Source organism: Chrysemys picta, chromosome 10 (genome assembly GCF_011386835.1).
Source record: "Chrysemys picta bellii isolate R12L10 chromosome 10, ASM1138683v2, whole genome shotgun sequence".
In the NCBI taxonomy this organism is placed as follows: Eukaryota; Metazoa; Chordata; order Testudines; family Emydidae; genus Chrysemys; species Chrysemys picta.
In genome coordinates this window covers 33,147,930-33,169,479 of record NC_088800.1, presented here as the reverse complement: position 1 = coordinate 33,169,479, position 21,550 = coordinate 33,147,930, and the positions used below count along the sequence as shown (strand labels likewise).

Here is a 21,550-nt window from a genome sequence, read left to right as displayed (position 1 = left end):
TTACTGCTAACGCTCCATTTTTATATAATGTGTGTTCCAATCATATCAGGGAAACTGGCACATATGGTATATTACAGTAAATCAGATTTCACCACTTGTAGCAAGTCTTTACAATAAGAATGTTGGTGGCTTTCCTCTAGAATTAACTTTGGGTTGAAGTTCTGTAGAGTATGTACCCATACCAAATAACAGGTTTAGCTTTTTAAATAAATATTTTGTGTATAACATAAATATTGATGCTTAAACAAGAAAATTGGTAGTATTTTAGCAGAGGTGGTGTTCACTGAATATATCAGAATATTGTTAAAATATATGCTTGCTGTACAGAACAGTAAGAAGGTTAGGACTTTGTGAGTTAGAGCATCAAGAATATCATTACAACTCTGAGAATGTGTGTGGAAAACTAGTGAGGATTTTAGGAAATATAGATGAGAGACACTTATGCATGATGGCCATTTTTGTGCTCTGAATTTAAGTTGTTACTTGTTAGTGTAATCAGATACATGCCTTATCTATGTGATGGTGGATAACCTATAACAGGTACCACACTCTTGGGGTATATATTCAATGTCCAATTGTTTTCCATCTGGCTTACATGTAAAAAAAACAAAACAAAACATAAGCTACAAATGAGACTCTTTATTCTTCAAGATTTCACCAATCATTTTGAATACTGTGATGACTATAATGGCTGCCATAAAACCAAAGGCCAAGGAAGAGGATTCCAAAGGGACAACAAGTGATTCTGGAAACTTGTGGGATGTGAAACCCATTAACCAGTGCAATGCTTGGTTCCTTGGTGTTGATGTAGCCACAGAAGCAACTGAAACTTTCACGGACAGTGAGCATGCTCTGAAAAATGAGAATTTTGACGTGGGTGTGAAATCAGTTCAAATCACCTTGGAATGTGGTCTGGGACATCGTACTGTTCCTTTATTATTAATAGAATCAGCATTTTCAGGAACACTTAAAAACTGGTCTTCCCTGTTGGGTGCCACTGCTGACTTGACACTGGAGGTAAGTGAGGTCAATTCATGCTTCCAAATTAAAATTGTTAAAGGCAGAAAAATGTTTTGAAATGCTAAAAGACAATTGTTACTTGATTTATATGTAGTAGTGCTTAAAGTCCTCAATAACTATTGGGCTAGCATTGTATTAGTGCTGTAAAAATGCATACGTAGTCATAGTCAATACTCCCAAGAAGTTGCATTAGAGACACTGCAATCAGTCTAAGAACTGATAACAGGGAGAGAAGGAGGGGCAGCAGACAGGAGAAATCATTATAATGTAATGTGGTTTCATAGTCTATCAGTGTGTGCGTAGCTTGATTCCAAAAATGTAAACAATTATTTTAAAAATCCCTATCAAATAACAGTTGTCTGCCTCTCCACTTCTTTAACATTTTTGCATATCCTTTGGGATCTTGGTGATGAACCCCATCCCTCTTAATCTCTATGGAAAAGGTGATCTTGGGTGTGCGTGATCATGCTTCGTGTACTTCCTTTTCTCCATACAAGCTATGTCTACACTGTGAGCTAGCTCTCATCGAACTAGTGCTTTGAAACTAGTAGTGTAGCTATGGCAGCAGCAGCACAGGCTAGCCAGCCTGAGTACCAACCTTCCTGAACCTGATGTGTACATACTGTGGGCAGTTGGCCCTTGCTGATGCTGCCTGTGCTACTGCGGCTATATTGCTGTTTTTATCAGGCTAGCTCAATGAGGGCTAGTGTAAGTATGTCTATGCAAGCTGGGAATCACACCCCTAGCTTGTAGTATACTTGTAGACACAGACTATCAACAGTTACTGCATCTATCTCATGGTTGGCTAGCTTAAAATATTATCTATCGCCACAACTCCTTCTGATGAATTATCCCGGGGGGAGGGTGTTGAGTCCCACATGGGGTTGGGAGGTCACCAAGACCCCAAAGGGTTATTCCATACTCTCTGGTGCTGTCCAAGTGGCAGGAATGGGTCCCTGCAGCTGGGAAAGGTGAGAAAATCCATTAACTTGTTAGTGGACACATGTTAATTAGCTGTACACTAGATATCCCTGTAGTTCAGGATTGTGAATGTGCTGGCAGGGGTCTGTCTATTACCTAATGCTCTAATCCCTTTCCTCACACATCCCCACCCTGTGGTCAATTCCCAACCCCACTAAACAGCTCAGAGTCCAGAACTGCTCACACTGTTGAGACTTCTGGGTCTCCAGATGCTGCCTACTGGTGCTGTGGGAGAGGACAGTGGTTACGTTAATGAATTAGGCATTGACTAATAGACTAACTTGAATTATCAGAATGTCCAGGCGAAGTCAGATTTAGAGCTAGTTACAATTTCTTAGTGATAGATTGAGAAAGAAGTCTAGTGCTATGAAAGGTAAGGAAACTAATCTTGGTGTGCAGTCTGTTATCTGTTTTTTAATAAAAGATATTCATTAAACACATTAAAAAGGTCTGTGTTTTTATAATAGTTAATATTAAATCCAATGAAAGAACCATTATTTGAAATTTTGAGTTGGAAGAAATGCATATGCTTTCATAACATGGTAATATTATTACTATAAGGAGTGATCTAACCATATACTTTGCTTTCCAACCCAATTTTAATTTTCTTTCAGGTTCATTATTACAATGAAACTTATGCAGTATGGGAGCCTCTTATTGAACGAATTAATGGAGGAAGGAAACCATGGAATTTAAAACTTGAAGTATGGAAACATAACAGAAAATATATTAAATATTCATTGTCAATTTACAATTTTTTAACATGTTGATGCATTAAGATATTGACCCATGACCTTCCAGATACTGTCCTCTTTGACTGAGGGTATGTGTACACTGCAATTAAAACCCCATGGTTATCCTGTGCTAGCTAACTCGGGCTGCAGGGCTGTTTAGTTGCACTGTTGACTTCTTGGCTCGGGCTGGAGCTGAGGCTCTAGGGTCCTGTGAGGTGGGAGGGTCTCAGGCTGCAGCGTGAGCCTGGAAGTCTAGACTGCAATGGGACAGCCAACAGCTACAACCCTGCAAGCCAGAGTTAACCGGCACAGGCTAACTGTAGGTGTCTAATTGCCATGTAGACAGACCTGTCAAGGTTAAAAATGCTGAATATTTGCGGAATTCTCAAGGAGGCTGCCTTCAAACTAAATATAATAGCCTCTTCCTTGTACATGATACTAAATGCTTGTTTAGGGGCAACACAAGCTTTCAGGAGAACTTTCCAAGATAATAGTCACTGCTAACTAGTGATTAAAAACATCTTATATAGAGGGAGAATTGTAATTATCAGGGGTGGCTCCAGGCACCAGTGCAGCAAGCACATGCCTGGGGCGGCAAGCCGCAGGGGGCGGCGTGCTGGTCGTTGTGAGGGCGGCAGTCAGGGAGCCTTCGGCGGCATGCCTGCGGGTGGTCCGCCGGTCCCGCGGCTTCGGTGGCAATTCTGCGGCGGTTATGCCGAAGGCGTGGGACCAGCAGATCACCCGCAGAAATGCCGCCGAATCCGCGTGACCAGTGGACCGCCCGCAGGCGTGTCACTGAAGGCCGCCTGACTGCCGTGCTTGGGGCGGCCAAAAACATCGAGCCGCCCCTGGTAATTATCCACACTTCTTAGGGATGCTGTTAGGCCTAGGTGGAGAAAATGCTGCCTTTGTGGATATTGCAATGAGCCTAATTGCACTTTTAAGTAACAGCCCTGTACTTTAAAGAGCTCTCACCTGGTACTGGTTTTGGATTCCAATAAATCTTTGTCCCCCATAAACAGATTGTATCCCATTTTTTAATAAGATTTGCACTTGGAAATTGTGAATAAAACTGATGTTTTAGTATGAGAGAGAATTTTTACAGCCTCTTCCAGTTTCTGATGGATTTTGGGACCCTGGGTAGTCAATTTAAAAAAAAAATTAAGAGCATAACAAAGAACTAGTCAAAGCTAAAAGAACTAGTAAAAACTGAAGGAGGACAAAGTAATAAAAAAAAATCAGTATCACCCAGTTATGATACTAAAATACTTTTAGTGATGATACTAAAAAAAACCACTTTAGGACAAAAAGGTGAGGAGGTCACTGGAGGAAAACTCTTCCCTAGTCTGAGACATAGGGAAGGCAGCAGAAAAGAACTTCACTTTGTACTGCTAACAAGACCCTGGAGCCTAAGGAGGCATCTTCGAAAGAGAGAGGCCCAGCTGATAATGATATGACAAAGGTAGAGCTAAGTGCTAATTTAGACATCTTGGAAATGAATGCAATTACCACTTGAGATGTGAGAGCCTGAATATTGGTGGTAATGGAAAAACTCTTAGCCTTGCTTATATTAACAGCTAAAAGCCATTGACTATTTTCCTGAATGAAAGTGCAGAAAACAGTGCTATGTTGACTTTTAATGTTGGTGGGTATGAAATAAATTATGCATACAAGATCATATTAAACAAATTTGCTAATAATTTCTCAACACGTTTGTGAAGTATAGTTTTAAGAGAAAATTGCAAACCTGCATAAAGCTACTTACGGTAAATTTGGAGAAACAGTTTGTGTTCATACTTATAAAATTAGACAAAGAGAAGGTTTAATGCTGTTTTTTTCCTTTAGATAAAGACTAACCCTATTCAAGATAAAAGTTTGATACCTGGGGATGATTTTGTTGTTCTTCCTGAAGCGCAAACTGCAGTTAACATCTCTTCAAAGGATACAATGAATATAACAATATCCAAATGTTGTCTTGCTGTTTTCAATAATTTAGCCAAGGTAATTTTAATAAATACGGGACTTGTCGTGAATTAATTTTGTTTGTGGCCAGTCCTGAATTCTTCTTAGTAGTGTTCTGCTCGGCCAGTCAGCTTGAGCGTCCGCTCACTCATTTTCTGTCTTTCGTGATGGGGTGAATTCTTCCTTTTGCTATACAGTTGATCCTTCTAGCTATTAAAAAGAGAGTTTGACTTGTTCAGAAAGAAGCCAGCTGCTCCCTTGACTATGAAAATGGAGGTGCTGACATAGGACTTCAAAAGGGAGAAAATGTGGTAGGGAAATGATTGAGTGGGAGTCTTAAAACTTAATCTGAATTGGTACAATAGAAGCAGCCCCTCCCCATGGTGCATGATCAATCTGATCCCTGGTCTCTTCATTATAGGGTTGCCTTTCAATAGGCATACTGGGGAAAAAAGATACTTGCTCACTGTTGGCCTTTCAAATTTAATGGCGGCAAGCCTCTGCAGCCCACCAGTGTGCTAAACTTCTATTGTATTTTCCTCTTACTCTTGAGGAGGCAGGACATGCTTGTTCATGTCCCAGAAGATGTTCTATTGTATGGATATTGCTCACTGATACTTTACTAAATAAATATAAATTGGGTTTGTCTATGTAGGTGGTAATTATATTAGACTTCTTATTCATAAATTAACAATGATCATATAAGTTATAATAATGTTAGTGGAATTTACGTTTTAGCGTGGTGAAAATGACTCTTATATTAATTTATGTAATATCAGATTACTTCAGAATACTGAATATTGCTTTTATACAGTCATTCCAAAAGCACATACTTTGTGATATACAGTATATACTGTTGCTTCTGTAAAGAAGGCAGTATTGTGTATGGATGTTTTTATGTTAACTGGTTAAGATGTTTTATTCTATCATGACCACTATCCTTTAAAAATCTTATTGTTGTACTTTCTTACAGGCATTTTCTGAAGGGACTGCCTCCACTTTTGATTATTCTTTAAAAGATAGGGCTCCTTTTACAGTGAAAAATGCACTGGGTGTCCCTCTCAAAGTGCATCCTACCATCAATCTTCGAGTGGTTGGTTCAACCTTAAAAGAAGATATTCATGATGTAGAAATTGGTCAGAAATTGGAACTGGAATATTCAGTTTTGGAACCTCTGCATCGAGGAAAGCTGTCTGCATTATACCGTCAAGAGAGCTGCCTGTTCACTTTGAGCATAGGTAGTGTGCAATGGATAACTGTTGGTAGCAATTGTGCTTGGTGAAGCGATTCAGGGGAGAGTTACTAGGGTAGTCCATGGACCAAGTACCATGTGGTCAAACTTAACCACTGAATTTCCTTGTTCAACCTGGAGACAACTGCTAGCCACCAGCTGGCAAGTGTCTTTACTCTTGCCCCTGCTAGATGTTTCCTTGAGCCAGGGTTGCCACTCCATAGTCAATTTCTCATAACACTGACTTGGGTGCTGGGAAAAGAGTGGGGAAAATTCAAGTCCCTTTTCCTTTACTTCCCTAATAATCAAACTAAAGGTTAATAAGAAGCACAGGCAGGTAGAACATCTTTCCACTCCTTCGGAGAACTAGGTTAGCTTGTGAGCTGATGCGACTGCAACTCAGCTGGCCTGCTGACCTCCCCAAATGGAGATCCAGCTGTCACCACTCACTTTATATAGCTAGATTCAGTCTCTTTGCAGTAGTCAGGAGTTCCCACATGGCAAGTTGTGCTGGTCATTTCCTTGGAGGGAGTACGATAGTGTAGATCCTACTATACTGGCATTCCCCCATCTCCTCCTTATTAAGAATCTTGAATTGCTTCTGTGTGAAAGACTTCAATTCATTCACCTAACATATAGCTGAGAGTGCCTCATGTTCTATATCCATTATGTAGCAAGGATCCGTTGTAGAGGCTGGTGGCATCATACTTGGTTTTCCCAGCCATTATTGACTTAAAACTTACTTTTAATTTTCCCTTCTGGTTAACCATTTTCTAGTTATTGTGGGCCAGAAACACAACCTCTGAGGTTTCTTAGGTTGGAGGCTATGGGGTAATTGTATTAAGGGGCTAGCATTGCATGCTTGCTTGAAAATGGTAATGATTTGTTTTGTAAGTTTGCAGAATCACATACCAGTGTTGTTTTGTAAAACAGCGCCTCTAGGCTATACAGAAGTGGCAAACATCCCCATAGCAAAACCAGGCCGACGATTGCACAGCGTACGAAGTCCTCTTGTCGACCACTCGGACTCTGTTCTGGTACAGATAGATGCAACAGAAGGGAATAAAGTTATTACCATACGGTCTCCTCTGCAGGTAAAATCTATAATAAAATGCATAAAGTTAAATAAGCTCAAGGCCACTGCTTAAAGTTTGTTTACTTCTGGAGAGTAACTTCGGCTTCCTTTTTTCTTAATACATTTTGAGATTATTCTTCAGCAAAAGGCAAACACAAACATATAAAGTAAAAGCAATTATTTCATAAATGTAAGTAGTATTGTTTTAAATTTACGTTTGAGATTGTAATTTTAAATGTGTAATAGGATTTGCATGGAGACGTATGCATATGTTGGTATAAAAATCTGTTTTATGTTAAATACCTATAATGGATAGAAGTGATACCTTGGCTACATTCCCTTTAAAGATGGTAGTTATTAAATTGTGGCTTAAACTGGCTCTCCTGTAGCTCTAAGCTATATGTTTTCAATATGTAATTTGTACTGCAAGATGCAGTGTTCTCTTCCAAGCAAATAATATTGTTAATGAGTAGCTGCAAAATAGCATGATTGTGTTGTTGTTGTTGTTTTGATGTTTCACATAGCTTTTTTTGGTTTAGGTATACATTAGTTACTTTCTGAGGACAAATCCTTATAAGTTTCAGTTCTTCTTCGAGTGCTTGCTCATATCGATTCCAATTAGGTGTGCGCGCGCCGCGTGCACGATCGTCGGATAAATTTTCTACCCTAGCAACACCCGGTGGGTCGGCTGTGGAGCCCCCTGGAGTGGTGCCTTCATGGCGCCGGATATATACCCCAGCCGACCCAGCGCCCCCTCAGTTCCTTCTTACCGCCCCTGACGGTCGTTGGAACTGTGGAGCGCGGCATAGCTGTTCTCCACTCTCCCTAGCTTATCCAGTTAATTCTTATAGTTATAGTTGTAGTTATAGTTGTATGTTCTTTAGATTAGTTATTCCTGTTCGTAGTTCATTGTTAAATACTTGTAAATAGTTAGCGGGGGTTAAGGGGGTTGCTTCTCCCCCCTTTTCCCCCGGCGCATAGCCAGGCTCATGCCCAAGGCTCCTGGCTTTAAGCCGTGCGCATCCTGTGCTAAGCCTATGCCAACCGGAGATCCGCAGGACTCGTGTCTGAAGTTTTTAGGAGAGTCCCACCAAACAGATAAGTGCAAAATCTGTAAGGCTTTCAGACCCAGGACCAAAAAGGAGCGGGACTTTCGACTCAAGCAGCTCCTCATGGAGGCAGCACTTAGCCCAGATCCTCCCTCGGCGCGCCAAGTTCCGGCACCGAGCGCTTCAGTGCGCAGCACCCCTGTGGCACCTACCGGTACTACACCGCGAGCAGAAGCGGATAAGGCCTCACGGCACCGTCCTCCTTTGGCACCGCGTCCGCCGCAAGCGCCTCGGCGCAGGTCCCTGTCTCCGGTACATAAGAGACCCCACAAGACACAGGAGGCCGCTCTCCTACAGGCACCGGCTCCCCCGGTACCGGTGGTAGAGCCGCATCGGCCTCTAGAGCGCCAGAAGTCGCAGATATTGGCTACGCCGTTGACTCCGGCACCGGGACCGTTGAGTCCAGTGCGGACTGGCTCACCACCACGTTCCGTGGTGGAGCCCTGTCTCCCGTCTACCCCGGAGACCTTTGCGACGGTGAAGGACCTCATCGCTCTCACGGAGCCGGTGCCATCTCAACCTGCGGCACCGCCCGCCCTTCGGTCAGTGCAGTCCAGGGGCAAGCCTGCACTGGTACGCCCGCCGTCTCCGAGCGTGGACTCGCGGCACCACTCCAGGTCTCGGAGCAGGTCCCGACGCCGCTCGCAGTCCTGGCGCCGACTTTCACCCCGGCACCGGTCGTACTCGCGGCCTAGGTCCTCTTCACGGCACCGATCTACGTCTCGGCACCGTCGGGATCATCGGTACCGATCGGAGTCACGACGTAGCTCTCGGCACCTGTATGAGCGCCACTCCAGTTCAAGGGGCCGCTCCCGGCACCACGTCTACAGGCGGTCGTCGTTGTCTCGGTCCAGATCTGGATCCCGGCACCGACGGCACCGATCTCGATCACGGTACCGCTCACCAGCACCGCGCGGGGACCACTCGCCTGTGGACCGGCACCGTATCGTACGGAGCCCATTCAGACGCGTTCGGCACCGCCTTGGCCCTCAAGATCAGCGTCTCGCTCCTCCAACGGCGCTTCGCGATCAGCATACCCTCCTCAGGGTCAAGCTGCCAATGACTTGGCTCACTGGCAGGAGGGGGCAGTTGACCCTGCACAGGACCCTACGCATTGGTCTTTCTGGACTCTGTGGGCGTATCACCAAGCGCAAGGGACTCCACCATCAGCCTCTTGCTCGGCACGCTCCGAGCCCAGAGTCCCGGAGGCTACCATCTCCCGTCCTCCCCCAGGGGGCATGGAGGCTCCTGTGCCTACACCTCAGGCCCTAGACCCCAGGGCAGGAGACCCTCCGATTCAGGGAGAGCCGGACCCCCCTTTGAACCCCTTGCCCCCGGAGGCATCCTCCTCATCTTCCCTGAGGCGGTGGCGGGCACATCAGCCTCGGGCCCGCCCCCAATAGATCTTCGTGCCCACCAGGACCTATTACGTAAGGTGGCATGTAATATGGACCTCCAGGCGGAGGAGATGATAGAGGTGCAGGACCCAGTGGTGAACATCCTGTCGGCTGATGCCCCATCCCGGGTGGCATTACCACTGATTCAGACGATTCAGGCTAATGCCACTACCATATGGCAAACCCCTGCCTCCATTCCACCCACAGCCAGAGGGGTAGAAAGAAAGTACTTTGTCCCATCCAAGGACTATGAGTACTTATATACGCACCCTCCACCGTGTTCACTGGTCGTGTCCTCGGTGAACCCAAGAGAGTGTCATGGCCAGCAGGCGGCAGCGCCCAAATCGAAGGATGCTAAATGCTTCGATTTGTTCGGGCGTAAAGTGTACTCCGCCGGGGGTTTGCAGCTCAGAGCCACGAACCAACAGGCGCTCTTGAGCCGCTACAGTTAACTCCATGGGTAAATTCAAAGAGTTGGTTCCCCAGGACTCAAGAAAGGAGTTCGGGGCCTTAGTGGAGGAAGGTAAGAAGGTGGCTAGGACCTCCTTGCAAGCCTCTTTGGACATAGCGGACTCTGCCGCCAGGACTCTAGCATCGGGCATAGCCATGCGACGCGTCTCCTGGCTCCAGGTTTCGGGCTTGCCGCCAGAACTGCAGCAGACCCTGCAGGATTTACCGTTCGAGGGCTTGCTACGACTTGGCCAGTGTCCCAACGCCGCGCTTCACCGCCCACTCCACGAGGGCCCAAGCCTCCTCGACTGCCTTCCTGGCTCATGTCCCGATCCAGGACATTTGTAAAGCGGCGGTTTGGTCATCGGTCCACACCTTCGCCGCTCACTATGCGCTGGTACAGCAGTCCAGAGACGATGCTGCATTCGGATCAGCGGTTTTGCACACAGCGATGTCTCACTCCGACCCCACCGCCTAGGTAAGGCTTGGTAGTCACCTAATTGGAATCGATATGAGCAAGCACTCAAAGAAGAAAAAACGGTTACTCACCTTTGTAACTGTTGTTCTTCGAGATGTATTGCTCATATCCATTCCAAACCCGCCCTCCTTCCCCACTGTCGGAGTAGCCGGCAAGAAGGAACTGAGGGGGCGCTGGGTCGGCTGGGGTATATATCCGGCGCCATGAAAGCGCCACTCCAGGGGGCTCCCCAGCCGACCCACCGGGTGTTGCTAGGGTAGAAAATTTATCCGACAATCGTGCACGCAGCGCGTGCACACCTAATTGGAATGGATATGAGCAACACATCTCGAAGAACAACAGTTACAAAGGTGAGTAACCGTTTTTTTGCAAAGGAGCATCCTAATTAGATTTACTGATTTTTGTACATTATGTATAGTTCATATTTTCATTTTGAAATTTGTGAAATATATTTAATGAGACGTATACATTTTTATCATAGATCAAGAATCATTTCTCTGTGCCATTTACAATCTACAAGTTTGTCAGAGATGTTAGACTCCTGGAGCCAATAGGAGTATCTAAGCCTGAAGAGGAATTCCATGTTCCTTTAGATTCATACAGGTACACTTATTCTGTAATGCCAAATCTTAAAGCGTGTGATGTAAAATTACCATTATTTGAATCAAAATATTTTTTTTGCCAACTCAGTCCATTAGTCTTACTAGGTACCACTCATACTCATCTTGTGCTGGGCTTTTGTCATGATTAAATTGACAAAAGCCAAATTATATTTATATTTTTAAAACAATGATATAATGCAACTGGGTGCATTTAAAAAAAAGCCCCCAAAATAGTAATACTAAAGGGCAAATGGTCCTTCAAAATGGTCGCAGTTTACATTTGTGCAGTTGCTTGTATTGCATTAACACAACCATGGTTGTTGTTCATATTTTGTAAACAATTACACCATTTGCCTAATCATAACTTCATTTGCAAATCTAACTTTTTTTTTTAAATCTGACCTGAAATAACGAGCAATGAGAGGAGATTTTCTAAGATCCAGGGACAAAGTCAATCCATTATCTTTGGTAGGAATGGTATAGCATTTACATGCTTTTTCATTGAAACACTTTGGCTTTTTAGGTTGTATTTTTGAATCATTGTTTATTATTTCCATTGTTTACTTTCCCCTCCCCAATTTTTAACTCCTTTTTTCCTTTATAGTGTATCTTACTTACAATGTGTTTATATTTAGTTGTTGATGTTTATTGTGAATTTCAGTACTTTGAGACTTGAGAGAATGCAGAAGCTTCTAAACACTTGCATGTCAATGGAATTCTGGTCTAAAACAGATGGGATATTAGAACTGTGAACCTTACTTAAGCAGAAATTTGAGAAGGTGACAGATGGTTTTGGGAGGGGCAGATAGGTTCTCATATGAGTCTCCAATGTCCATATTTTCATTGAGGTCTCCAGGTGTCACAGTTCATTTAACCTTCTGTCATCCTGTGTCTGGTGAAACACTCATCAAGATGAATGATATATCCAAAGAATCATAGGCTAAACCAGAATTAAACAGTGGAATCCGAGTCAGACCTAATTAGAAATAAACTACATTTGGTGTCTCATAAGGCCTCAGTTTAACCCATCAGTTTCTATTGGCTTTACAGAATTTAGAGTTCATAGATTCTAAGAATCCCAGGATCACATTATTTCTTTTGCTCACAGTGTCACACTGGGAGCTCATGTTAAGCTGATTATCTATCTCAACTGCAAAATCTTTTTTGGAGTCACTGCTTCCCAGAGTAGTGTCCCCAATCCTGTACATATCGACTATGTTATTTGTTTCCCAGATGTATATGTTTACATTTGTATTACAATGTATTAAAACATATATTATTTGCTTGCATCCAGTTTACCGAGTGACCTAGATCACTCTGAATCAGTGGCCTGTTCTCTTCTTTTTTGTGTCATCTGCAAATTTTATCAGTGATGATGTTAAGTTTCCTTCCAGGTCCTTAATAAAAATGTTCAATAGCATAGGGCCATGAACCAATCCCTGTGAGACCCCACTGAACACAGACGTGTTCAATGAGGAGTTCCCATTTACAGTTATATTTTGAGACCTATCAGTTAGCCAATTTTTAATCTGTTTAATGTGTGCTATGTTAATTTTATATTCTGGTTTTGTAAGAAAATGCCACATGGTATCAAGTCAAAGTATGTTACATCAACACTATTACTTTAGTCAATCAAACTTGTCATCTCATCAAAAAAAGATATCAGGTTAGTTTGACGGATCTAGTATCCATAAACCCATGCTGATTTGCATTAACTACATTATCCTCCTTCAGTTCTTTATTGGATTGCCCTATCAGCTGCTCCAATATCTTCCCCAGGATTGATGTCAAGCTGAAATGTGTCTACTTAGCCACTTCATCCCATCAGACCTTTTGAAAAGTTGGCACAATATTAGCTTTCTTCCAATCTTCTGAAACGTCCCCAGTGCTCCAAGGCTTGTTAAAAATCAGTGTTAATGGTCCAGCGAGCTCCTCACCCAGCTCTTTTAAAACTGTTGGGTGCAAAAATGTGTATCTTTAGTAGCTGCTGTTTAACATCCTCCAGAGGTACTAGTGGAATGGAGAGAGTGTTACCATTCCCCAATGAGGCTATATCATGTTTTGTCCCCAGATACAGAACAGAAATATTTATTTAACACTTCTACCTTTTCTGCATTATTATTGATGATTCTATCATTTCCATCTAATAATGGGCCCATACCATTGTTGGGATTCTTGTTGTTCCTAATATGTTTAAAAAACTCCTTATTGGACTTAACTCGGCTGGCCATAGATTTTTCCTTGTATCTATCCCTTGGCTTTCTTGATCAATTTTCTACAATTCCTAACTTCTGATTTATATTGGTTACTATCAGATTCCCCTTTCTTCCCTTTGTTGTATTTTTTTTTTTACAGCTGCCTTCATTTTCCCTCTAAATCAGGTCAGTTTATTGCCAACACTGCCTTCATCCTCGGTTGTGGAATTGTGGCTTTTTGGGTGTCTAGTAAGGTGTTCTTAAATGGTTGCCAATTATTATGCACATTTTTCTCACTAAACTCTTCCTCCCAGCTGATTGGGCTCATAATTGTTTCCAGCTTTGTGAAATTGACACTATTAAAGAACCAAGTATACGTATTACTGGTCTGGACTTTATTCTGCTTGCATGTTATAAATGTGATCAACTCATGATCACTTGTATGTAAGCTACCATTAATTTTTAGTTCTTCTTCGGGTGCTTGTTCACATCGATTCCAATCAGGTGTGCGCACGCCATGTGCACGGTTGTTGGAAACTTTTCCCCTTAGCAGCTTCTGTCGGGTTGGCTAGGGAGCGCCCTGGAGTGGCGCCTTCATGGCACTCAATATATCACCCTGCTGACGTGACCCCACCCCATTCAGTTCCTTCTTATTGCCCGTGGCAGCACTGGAACTGTGTCTCGCTTGCTTTGCAAGTGCTCCCTTTGCCTAGTTAATTGTTCTTCTTCTCGGTTTATTGTTTTGTAGTTGTTAGTTGTAGTATTAGTGTAGTTGTAGTTAGTTACTATAGAGGGTGTGAGCAGAATAGTTTCCACCTCTTCACAGTTTTCGGGGCTCCAGGGCATGCTTCGAGCCCACAGTTTTAAGGCTTGCAGCACATGCCACAAGTCTATGCCACACAGTGATCCCCATGACTCTTGTCTGAGGTGTCTGGGGGAAGCATATCGGTCTGAGTGTTGCAAGATTTGCAGGGCGTTTAAGCCCAGGATCAAGAAGGAGCGGGTTTTCCATTTGAGGCAGCTGCTCATGGACCGCCAAGGCTCTGGACCGAGCGCCTCAGTGCAGAGCGCTCCGGTGTCTGTTTGCGATTTGGTGCCAAGGAAGGACTCTACTGAAGGAGACCGTTGGCATTGGTGATCGCCGGCACCGCAAAAAGGTGCAGCGCCCCAGCACTGCTCCACTTCTCCGGTGCCTCACAATTGCAAAAAGCCTGAGAGAGAACGCTCCCCTCACAGAACTCCCGGACTGCCAGGGGATGCTTTGCGGCACCCGTGCAAAGACCTGGTTCCCAGGCACCATGAGTCGGTGCCATCAACTCCGGTGCCCAAGAAGGCACCATTGAGTCCAGCGCGAAGTGACTCTCTGGCAGGGCACGGCCAGGTGGAGGTATTGGAGCCACCCTCCACCCTTGCACTTTGAGGCTGCAAGGGATCTCATAGAGATGACTGTGGCCCAGGCCCCCGGTCCTCAGGGACAAGCCTCTGGTACCGGTGAGACCGGCATCGTCCAGAGGCAAGCCTGCAACGATGCAGCGCTCTGTCACTGGACCGGCATCGTGCCCGGCACCGCTCTTGATCACCATTGCCACAAAATTCCCCAGCACTGTGCTCAGTGGGAACATGCCTTGCATCGGGGGCGCAGTGTTCCGTCTTCCCGGCACCAAGCACGCATTGGCACTGATCCATAACGCCCTCACAGGCAGCACCAGAGCGCAGAAGCCGATTGCCGTCATGCGATAAGTGGCACCGGTCTCCCTCACCAGACTGTCAGCACTGGTTATCGGCAAGATCGTCGCGGCACCGGTCCCCTGCTTCTTTCTTGCAGCACCAATGGCTGACCCTTGGGGCCTCAGCACCGCCATGGTCTTCGCCCTTGGATTCTTAAGACTCTGATAGAGACTCCTACTATTCAAGGCGTAGTCAGCACAGGTTGAGCGGGTGCCGAAGGGACGTGCGTGCGGCTCGGCAGCCACAGTGGCAACTCCCCGAGCAATGGCCTTTTTGGACCCACTGGGTTTACCATCAGGCCCAGGGTACCCCTTCCAGAAGTTCTAGATCGGTGACCTCGGGATGCTGTCCTTACCAGTCACCTAAGGATAGACCTGCTCCGCGGGGAGCTGAAGCAACCCTCTCGTGGCCGCCCCCGCAGATTAAGGAGGTGGGCATGGAACCTGCCCAATACCTGCCAACACTTCATGAGATAGCTGCCTCTGAGGAGCCAGTGTTGGAGCCTGGTGCAGTCCAAGAGCAACCCAGGCAGCTTGAGAGCCAGGGAGGACCCTGTACCACTGCTGGCGACCTTCAGCTTCCTCACCTGACGAGGTGCTAGCAGGAGCGTCAGCTGTAGGGCCCCTGCCCATTGACCACAGGGCACACCAAGACCTCCTCCGTCACATTGCCTGCAACATGAGCTTGGAGGCGGAGGAAGTGGTTAAGGCAGAAGACCCAATGGTGGACATTCTTGCCCCAGAAGGACCTTCCCAGGTGGTGCTGCCGTTAATAAAGACCATCCAAAGCACTAATCTGTAGCAGACACCAGCCTCCATCCCGCCCACCAGCAGAAGAGTTGAGAGGAAGTACTTCATCCCTTCCAAGGGCTACGAGACCTCTTCTCACACCCACACCCTTGCTCCCTGGTAGTCTTAGCAGTAAATGAGGAGTGTCAGGGGCTACAGGCACTGGCCCCCAAGTCTAAGAAGGCTAAACGCATGGACCTATTCGGAAGGAAGGTCTCTGCTGCTGGAGACCTTCAGCTGAGGAAAACCTGCCAACAGGCTATCCTCAGCAGGTATAACTTCAATTCTTGGTCATCTATGACCAAGTATAAGGAGTTACTCCCCGCTGAGTCGAGGTTGGAGTTTTCAGCCATGGTTGAGGAGAGGAAAGCAGTTGCGAGGACCTCCCTGCAGGCCTCCCTCAACTCGGCTGACTCAGAGACGCATACCATCTCCTCCAGGGTGGTCATGAGGGGGACCTTGTGGCCCCAAGCTTCCGGCTAACCCCTGGAAGTTCAACAGACCCTGCAGGATCTTTCATTTGAGGGCGCAGGGCTGTTTCCAGACCAAACTGACTTTACGCTATATAGCCTTAAAGATTCAAGGGCAACTATGAAGTCGCTGGGGATGCACATGCCTGCTACCCAGCGCAAACACTTTAAGTCCCAGCAACAAAGGCAGTATCAGCCTCGGCCAAGACAGGTTTCCTATCGCCATAGGAATAACAGGCGCAACTCTTCAAACCTGCTTTCAGGGCAGGGACAGGGCCCGACCAAGCCATCGTTGGGCTCCAAACAAGGATTTTGAAGGTGTGCCCAAGGACAGCGTACCCACCATGATTCCGGATCCTTCCTCATGCTTCCTGAATTGTCTGTCCCACTTCTACCATGCTTGGTCACAAATAACATTGGACCGCTGGGTGCTCCGCACAGTAGTAGGATATTCTCTCCAGTTCTGCTCCTCTCCTTCCCCGTCCCTCTTCAGGGATCCTTCTCACGAGCATCTCCTTATGCAGAAGGTGCAATTGCTCCTTGCCATGGGGCAGTGGAGGAGGTTTCTCAGGAGCTATGGGGCAAGGTATTCTACTCCCGATACTTCCTTATCCCCAAGGCAGAGAGGGGTCTCAGACCCATTTTAGACCTATGAGGACTCAACCAGTTCATGTTGAAGTTCCGCATGGTCTCCCTGAGCACGATCATACCTTCCCTGGATCCAGGAGACTGGTACACGACCCTCGATATGAAAGATGCGTACTTTCACATTGCCATTTGTCCAGCCCACAGGTGTTTCCTGAGGTTTGTGGTTGACCACAAACACTGTCAGTTCACGGTGCTCCCATTCAATCTGTCGATGGCCTCCGAGCATTCACCAAGTGCATGTCGGTTGTCACGGCCACTCTCTGCAAGAGACAGGTACAGATATATCCCTACCTCGACGACTGGCTGCTGCAGGGGCACTCCAGGGAGCATGTGGAGTCCCAAGTCCAGTTGGTCAGAGACACTTTCAAGAGACTAGGACTCCTCCTCAACTTAGACAAGTTGACGCTGTTCCCGACCCAAAGATTAGAATTCATTGTGGGGGTGCAGGTGAGAGCGATACTTCCAGAGTCCAGATTTCAAACACTTACAGATATCATCCATACCCTCAGGCGATACCCCACCACAACCGCAAGGGTATGCCTGAGTCTCCTCGGACACATGGCAGCCTGCACCTGTGTGGTCAGGCACGCCAGACTGAGGCTGAGGCCACTCCAGGCATGGCTCACCTTAACTTATCATCCAGATCAGGACAGCTTGGACTCGGTAGTGATGGTACCGGAGCAAGTTCTAGAATCCCTTCGGTAGTGCCTAGATCCTTGTGCGGTTTATGAAGGAGTCCTTTTCAGCACCCCTCATTCCTCCATGACCTGGTAACGGATATGTCCGCTCTCGGCTGGAGGGCCCACCTAGGAGACTTACTGATGCAGGGTCAGTGGTCGCAGACCGAGCTCCCGCTTCATATCAACATCAAGGCACTCAGAGCGACGCAACAACTTGTGAGACTTTCCTAACCAGAAAGCAGTGGCAGTGCATGGCGGTGATGACCGATACCACCACCACCATGTTTTACATAAACAAGCAGGGCAGAGCCCACTCCTTCCCTCTGTTGGGAAGCTTTCTAGCTTTAGGAATTCTGTACAGCCCCTTCAAGCATCTATACCACTCATCCTTGAATATCTATTACACCTGAAACAGCAGGGATTGGCAGGTTCATCCATCAGGGTGCACTTTGTGGCCATCTCGGCATTCCACCCAGGAGAGCTGGGGCACTTTGTATTCATCAACCCCATGGTAAGGCGTTTCCTCAAGGGCATGGAGAGGCTATATACACATTCGTGACCACTGGTACCTGCTTGGGATCTCCATCTGGTCCTCTCCGGATTAATGGGGGCCCCATTTGAACTACTTGCAACATGCTCCCTTCTGTACCTCTCGTGGAAGGTGGCATTCCTGGTTGCCATCACATTAGCCAGGAGGGTGTCCAAATTAAATGCACTAATCTCTGACGCCCCCTACACGGCCTTCCATAAGGACAAAGTACAACTCAGGCCTCACCCAGCCTTCCTGCCCAAGGTGGTGTCTCAATTCCACATTGACCAAGACATCTTTCTGCCAGTTTTCTATCCCAAGCCACATGCTAGTGCGCAGGAGCAGAGGCTTCACTCTCTAAATGTTGGGAGAATGCTAGCATTCTACAGCGAGCGCACAAAGCCTTTTAGGAAGTTGAATCAACTGCTCGTAGCAGTGGCAGACCGGATGAAGGAACGTCCGGTCTCTTCACAACGCATCTCTTACTGGATCACGGACTGCATCCATACCTGCTATGAGCTGGCCAAGGTCCCAGTGTCATGGACTTTGGGGGAGACAAGGCCCTGCACCCCCGGCTTCCTGCGATTCACCATGACTCTCAGCCAGCCAGTAAAACAGAAGGTTTATTTAGACGACAGGAACACAGTCCAAGACAGGTCTTGCAGGTACAGACAGCAGGACTGGGCTCCCCTCCATTTTCCCAGCCAGCTCCAAACTGAGACCCTCCAGCCCCTCCTCTCTGGCCTTTGTCTCTTTCCCGGGCCGGGAGGTCACCTGATCTTTGTTCTCCAACACCTTCAGTTGACATCTTTGCAGAGGAGGGGCCCAGGCCATTAGTTGCCAGGAGACAGAGTGCCGGACATTCTCTGTGCAGACAGTATCACTGGGGCCTTCTTGGGCTCTGCAACAATCATACACACTGATCCCCCCACCTAGATACCTAAGAAATGCATAGGGGAAACTGAGGCACCCACACAGTATTCAGAGAAAACATTAAGAACATTACCACTTTGTCACATCCAGCCCCAGCGATTACAGCCCACTCAACAAGAGCACAAGCCTCGTCAGCCACCTTCCTGGCCCAGGTGCCTATCCAGGAGATCTGCAGAGTGGCAACCTGGTCTTCCGTGCACACGTTTATCACCCACTATGCCATCACCCGGCATGCCAGAGAGGACGCAGCTTCGGCAGAGCGGTTCTCCAGTCAGTGATTCTTAACTCCAACTCTACCTCTGGGGGAGAGTTTGGGAATCACTTGATTGGATTCGACGTGAACAAGGACTCGAAGAAGAAAAACGGTTACTCACCTTCTCGTAACTTCGAGATGTGGTGTTCACGTCCATTCCAATACCCACCCACCTTTCCCCTCTGTCTGAGTAGCCGGCAAGAAGGAACTGAAGGGGGGTTAGGTCGGCAGAGTCGTACATTGAGCGCCATGAAGGCGCTACTCCTGGGGGTCCCTAGACTATCTGACGGGAGCTGATAAGGGAAAAAGTTTCCAACGACCGCACATGTGGCGCGCGCACACCTGATTGGAATGGACATGAACAACACATCTCGAAGAACAAGAGTTACGAGAAGGTGAGTACCCATTTTTTCTGTGATCAGTTCCTCTTTATCTATTAGGACAAGGTCTATTATAGAATTCTCCTGCATTCATCCTCCTGCATCATCTTTTTTCATCCAGGTTACAAACACTAAAGAATTGACCTTCTTATTACAAATATTTCTTATACTGTTAATAAGGTTGTCTATGAATGTCCAGTGCACTATTTTTCATTGCATAAAGGGTTAATCAGTGGGATTTCAGAGATTTTTGGTTACTCAGTGTGATTAGGTTATTCTATTTAAGTATAGTCTAAAATTAAATGTGTTATCCACACTTGTGTGTTTGTGAAGGCTCTATTGGTGGTTTTTGTTTTTTTTCCCCCTCCATGTAGGTGTCATCTATTTATTCAACCAACAGGGATCTTAGAAGGTCAGTTTAAAGAATCCACAACTTATATTGCCTGGAGAGAAGAGCTTCATAGAAGCAGTGAAGTGAGATGTATGTTACAGTGCCCTTCTACCGAAGTAAGCTTCTTACCTCTAATAGTCATGACAACTGCTGTTCCTGATCAACTAAACTTTATTGCCACGCACGGGGAGGACTGGGATCCAGCCTACATTATCCATCTTTACCCAACACTCACTTTGAGGAATCTTCTGCCATACTCTTTGAGATATTTACTTGAGGTATGGAATTTAAGCAATCGTGACTTTTTAAAATAAAGTTAAGGAAAACATTCAATGATTTCCATCTATAAAAAGAAGATATTAAGTTATATATTCTATGGACTACATTGGCTCTTGGATTCTAGGGCAAGGGATGTGAGCTGGAGTCTTTTTCCTTCATCCCAAGTCAGTCTGAGTGCTCTTGTATGGTGAGGCTTAGTACCCAGAGACGGTTGTTGTGTTGCCATCCACCTGGAGTAACAAGAGTTAGGGACCAGGTTTTTCTAGAGGATCAAATATTGTTTATACAAGGAACATTGTTCCCCACTTGTACCTTAGTTAATGCCAAGGAGGACCATATTGCTAAATGTCAAAACTGATGGACACCAGATTTTTTTCCCTGGCTATTAATTTAGGTCTTCATGATGGCCGTCTACAACATTTAACTTGGCTAGAAATGTGAAGAAGTTAGTGGCTTTCTTTATAATTTCCCCTTCCTCACTTTCTTGGTGAGGTAACATGGAGAAGCATTTCCAGTGTCACATCGAAGGAGGACATACTTCCATAAAGAATAGTAGGACAGTAACCTCCCATCCTTTTCCCCAATCCATTGTGCACACGTGCTCTCCTTCCCATCCTCACCAAAAACCCAAACAAACAAAACAAGCCCACCGAAAAAAACATATAAATACTTTTAACTCTGCAGCTAAAATATTGCAGAAGTAAGAAAATTTGGTCTTGGATTGTTTCATTTTTTGTTTTGTAAGGGCTTGTCTATACTTACGTGCTGGTTCGGCGGCAGGCAATCGAACTTCTGGGTTCGATTTATCGCGTCTTGTCTGGACGCAATAAATCGAACTCAGAAGTGCTCCCCGTCGACTCCGGTAATCCTGCTCGCCGCGAGGAGTACGCGGAGTCGACGGGGGAGCCTGCCTGCCGGGTCTGGACCGCGGTAAGTTCGAACTAAGGTACGTCGACTTCAGCTACGTTATTCACGTAGCTGAAGTTGCGTACCTTAGTTCGATTTGGGGGTTTAGTGTAGACCAAGCCTAAGAGAACAAGACCCCTGAAAGAATGAAATCGTCTTAAGCTTTTGTACAGCAGTAGACAGCCTAAAATGTCTGCTGTGAGGTGTTTCAGCCTCCTGGCCTAAAGAAAATTGGTATTTATCCCATGATTGACCAAGAAGCAACCTGGTGTTCATTGCACACATTTCTGAGGCATTGAAGAACACTTGTTAGTGTTTATTTCTGGTATTG

General features: G+C 46.0%; 1 protein-coding gene across 8 annotated transcripts in view; it reads left to right on the top strand.

Annotated features, from left to right (window-relative positions):
• VPS13C (vacuolar protein sorting 13 homolog C) overlaps window positions 1-21,550 on the top strand; it is a 213,820-nt gene that overhangs the window by 132,507 nt on the left and 59,763 nt on the right. For all 8 annotated transcript variants that reach the window (XM_065558347.1, XM_042853814.2, XM_005285023.5 and 5 more), the window contains 7 exons: window positions 652-1,017; window positions 2,616-2,705; window positions 4,581-4,736; window positions 5,671-5,935; window positions 6,862-7,022; window positions 10,919-11,040; window positions 20,018-20,312. In XM_065558347.1, the coding sequence (XP_065414419.1) occupies window positions 652-1,017; window positions 2,616-2,705; window positions 4,581-4,736; window positions 5,671-5,935; window positions 6,862-7,022; window positions 10,919-11,040; window positions 20,018-20,312 (1,455 nt within the window). The remainder of the gene's footprint in view (window positions 1-651; window positions 1,018-2,615; window positions 2,706-4,580; window positions 4,737-5,670; window positions 5,936-6,861; window positions 7,023-10,918; window positions 11,041-20,017; window positions 20,313-21,550) is intronic.